This window comes from Lithobates pipiens, unplaced genomic scaffold (genome assembly GCF_037356315.1).
Source record: "Lithobates pipiens isolate NorthernLeopardFrog02 unplaced genomic scaffold, aLitPip1_a1.2 Scaffold_8, whole genome shotgun sequence".
Lineage (NCBI taxonomy): Eukaryota > Metazoa > Chordata > Amphibia > Anura > Ranidae > Lithobates > Lithobates pipiens.
In genome coordinates, this window is record NW_027507903.1 from 652643638 (window position 1) to 652646332 (window position 2695).

A 2695-nucleotide genomic window follows, 5' to 3' on the forward strand; every position below is an offset into this window, starting at 1 on the left:
CTCAGAGCACCCCTTACATCAGATTTCCCCTTTAAACCAGAGGCCACAGTGTTCCCCCTTAAATCAGGGTTCCCAGAGCATCCCTTATGTTAGAGTCCCCAGAGTTCTCCCTTATATCAGAGTCTGCAGAGCCCCCTTACAGTGAAAGGGAACTCTGCGAGTTCAGATGTAAAAAGGGGAACTCTGTGGACTCTGATGTAAAGAGGGACTCTTGTTATTAACTTCATATGATTAGAAATGTTATTTAATAGCAAAATATACATAAAGTTTATACTATAAAAAAAAATGGCGTGTGCTGCTTAACTATTCGGGTGTGACTTGAAGAAAAGGTGGCAACCCTACCGGTGCCTGACAAGGGGCCGGGTACATGAATAGGGGGCGGCAGCGGCGACCATAGATAGATTCATACAATGTATGAATCTAACTATGTGATAGAGCGAGTGACGGGGGGGGGGGGGGGGGGGGGGGCGGCGCTCCTGCGCCCTTTATGGACGAACCGCCACTGGTCCTTCCATATAACTAATCCTATGACTACAGTACAAGTCACAGCCCAGCCTCACCCTGTGTAGAGGAATGTGACCCTCCCAACTGCATTCTTCTCCTGTGTCAGAATTTCATTTCCTCGTCTGCTGTCAGCGATGGCGTCTGGTGATCTGAGAGCTGAGTTGGAATGTTCCGTCTGTCTGAACATTTATACGGATCCTGTAATGCTGAGATGTGGTCACAACTTCTGCCGGGTCTGTATTGATGGTGTGCTGGATACACAGGAGGGGTCTGGAGGATATTCCTGTCCTGAATGTAGAGAGAAGTTTCCGGATCGGCCTGCACTGCACAGGAACATAACACTACGTAACATAGCAGAGACTTTCCTGTCTGCTCATCAATATCGGGAGGAGTCCGGGGTCTTCTGTACTCACTGTGTGGACTCTCCTGTACCTGCTGTTAGATCCTGTCTGCTCTGTGAGGTTTCTCTGTGTGATAAACACCTGAGAGTCCACAAAAAGTCCCCAGAACACATCTTATGTGACCCCACCTTGTCCATGGAGAGCAGGAAATGCTCCGTCCATAAGAAGATCCTGGAGTATTACTGCACTGAGGATGAGACCTGTGTATGTAAGTTATGTGTGATTGAAGAACATAAAGGACATGCGATGGAGTCATTGGATGGGGCTTCTGAGAAGAAGAAGAAGACACTGAGGAATGTTCTGCAGAAACTTCTGACAAAGAGAGAGGAGACGGAGGAAAGAGTCCAGAGTCTGCAGGAACACCGGAGGAAAGTAGAAGAAGAAGCCGCTGGTGACACCGAGAGAGTCACTGTCCTGTTTAGAGATCTCAGGAGACGTCTGGAAGACCTGGAGAAGAGAGCCCTGAGGGACATCTCCGGGAGGGCAGAGTGGATCTCCATCTCCATCCGGGATCTGGAAATAAAGAAGGAGGAGCTGTCCAGGAAGTTGCGTCACATTGAGGAGCTGTGTAACGTGACGGATCCACTGACTGTCTTACAGGAATCAGACACAGGTGACTTGTGTGATACTGAGGATGGAGATAATGAGGAATCAGAGACAGGTGACTTGTATGATACTGAGGATGAAGATAATGAGGAATCGGACACAGGTGACTTGTGTGATACTGATGTTGAAGATAATGAGGAATCGGACACAGGTGACTTGTGTGATACTGAGGATGGAGATAATGAGGACAGAGAGAGACATGAGAAACTCCTCCATGATGGAGGGGGTCTGGATGTGGCGGGGTCTTACACACAGGTTTATCTGATATAATAACAGAGGTAAATGTATACTTCTCTATACAGGGAGCTGCAGACATATTATTGAATGTAAACACAGCTAATAATCGTCTACAGATATCAGATGACAGGAAAACTGTATCCAGGTCAGATAGAAACCAGAATCACCCAGAAACACCAGAGAGATTTCAATGTCCTCAGGTGATGAGCAGTCGGAGTTTCTCCTCAGGGAGACATTACTGGGAAGTGGATGTCGGGGGATCAAATATATGGATAGTCGGGATGTGTTACCCCAGTATAGACAGGAGAGGGGGGCAGTCAGGGATTGGAAAGAATAAGAAGTCCTGGGGTTTGGAGAGGTATTATAATCAGTATAAGGTGATACATGACAGTAGATATATCCCTTTACCCACCAACATCTCCAGTAACAGAGTCAGGATAGATCTGGATTATGAGGTCGGGTGGATCTCCTTTTATGATCTGTGTGACCCGATCCGACACCTCCACACCTTCACCACCACCTTCACTGAGCCCCTCCATGCTGGGATATGGGTATATAGTGGTTGTATGAAGATCTGTGGGGGGAGGCGGGAGATGTGAGAGCTCTGCCCAGAGACTGCTGACATCATAGTAAGGGAGGGTCAGATGGGTTAAATATTCATCCAATGGGGCTGATGGTGGGGGATACAGTCGGTGTCTCTTTTATTGTAGTTTGGGGTACACTACAAATCAGGGTGCAGGTTACAGAAATAGGAGGCCGTGCTACAAAATCATGCTGATCTGCAATGTAATAGAGGAAATAAATGAGTAGAATAGAAAAAGTCACTTTATACTGTAGGTGTGAGATGATGTTTTTTTTGGTTTGTTGATGTACAAAGTAACATTATTGTGTGTCCGGGTGTACCCCTCTCAGGAGGACTGAACCCCCAGAAATGTGGGGGAGGGGAG

At 47.2% G+C, this 2695-nt stretch overlaps 1 protein-coding gene across 1 annotated transcript; it reads left to right on the top strand.

Annotated features, from left to right (window-relative positions):
* The first annotated feature begins 597 nt into the window (after nt 1-597).
* On the top strand, nt 598-2424 carry LOC143961715 (E3 ubiquitin/ISG15 ligase TRIM25-like). The gene is given in 3 exon segments (XM_077471044.1): nt 598-1614; nt 1663-1751; nt 1754-2424. Coding segments are annotated over 3 exon segments (1659 nt in total). The 5' UTR covers nt 598-638; the 3' UTR covers nt 2348-2424.
* The last annotated feature ends 271 nt before the right edge of the window (nt 2425-2695 follow it).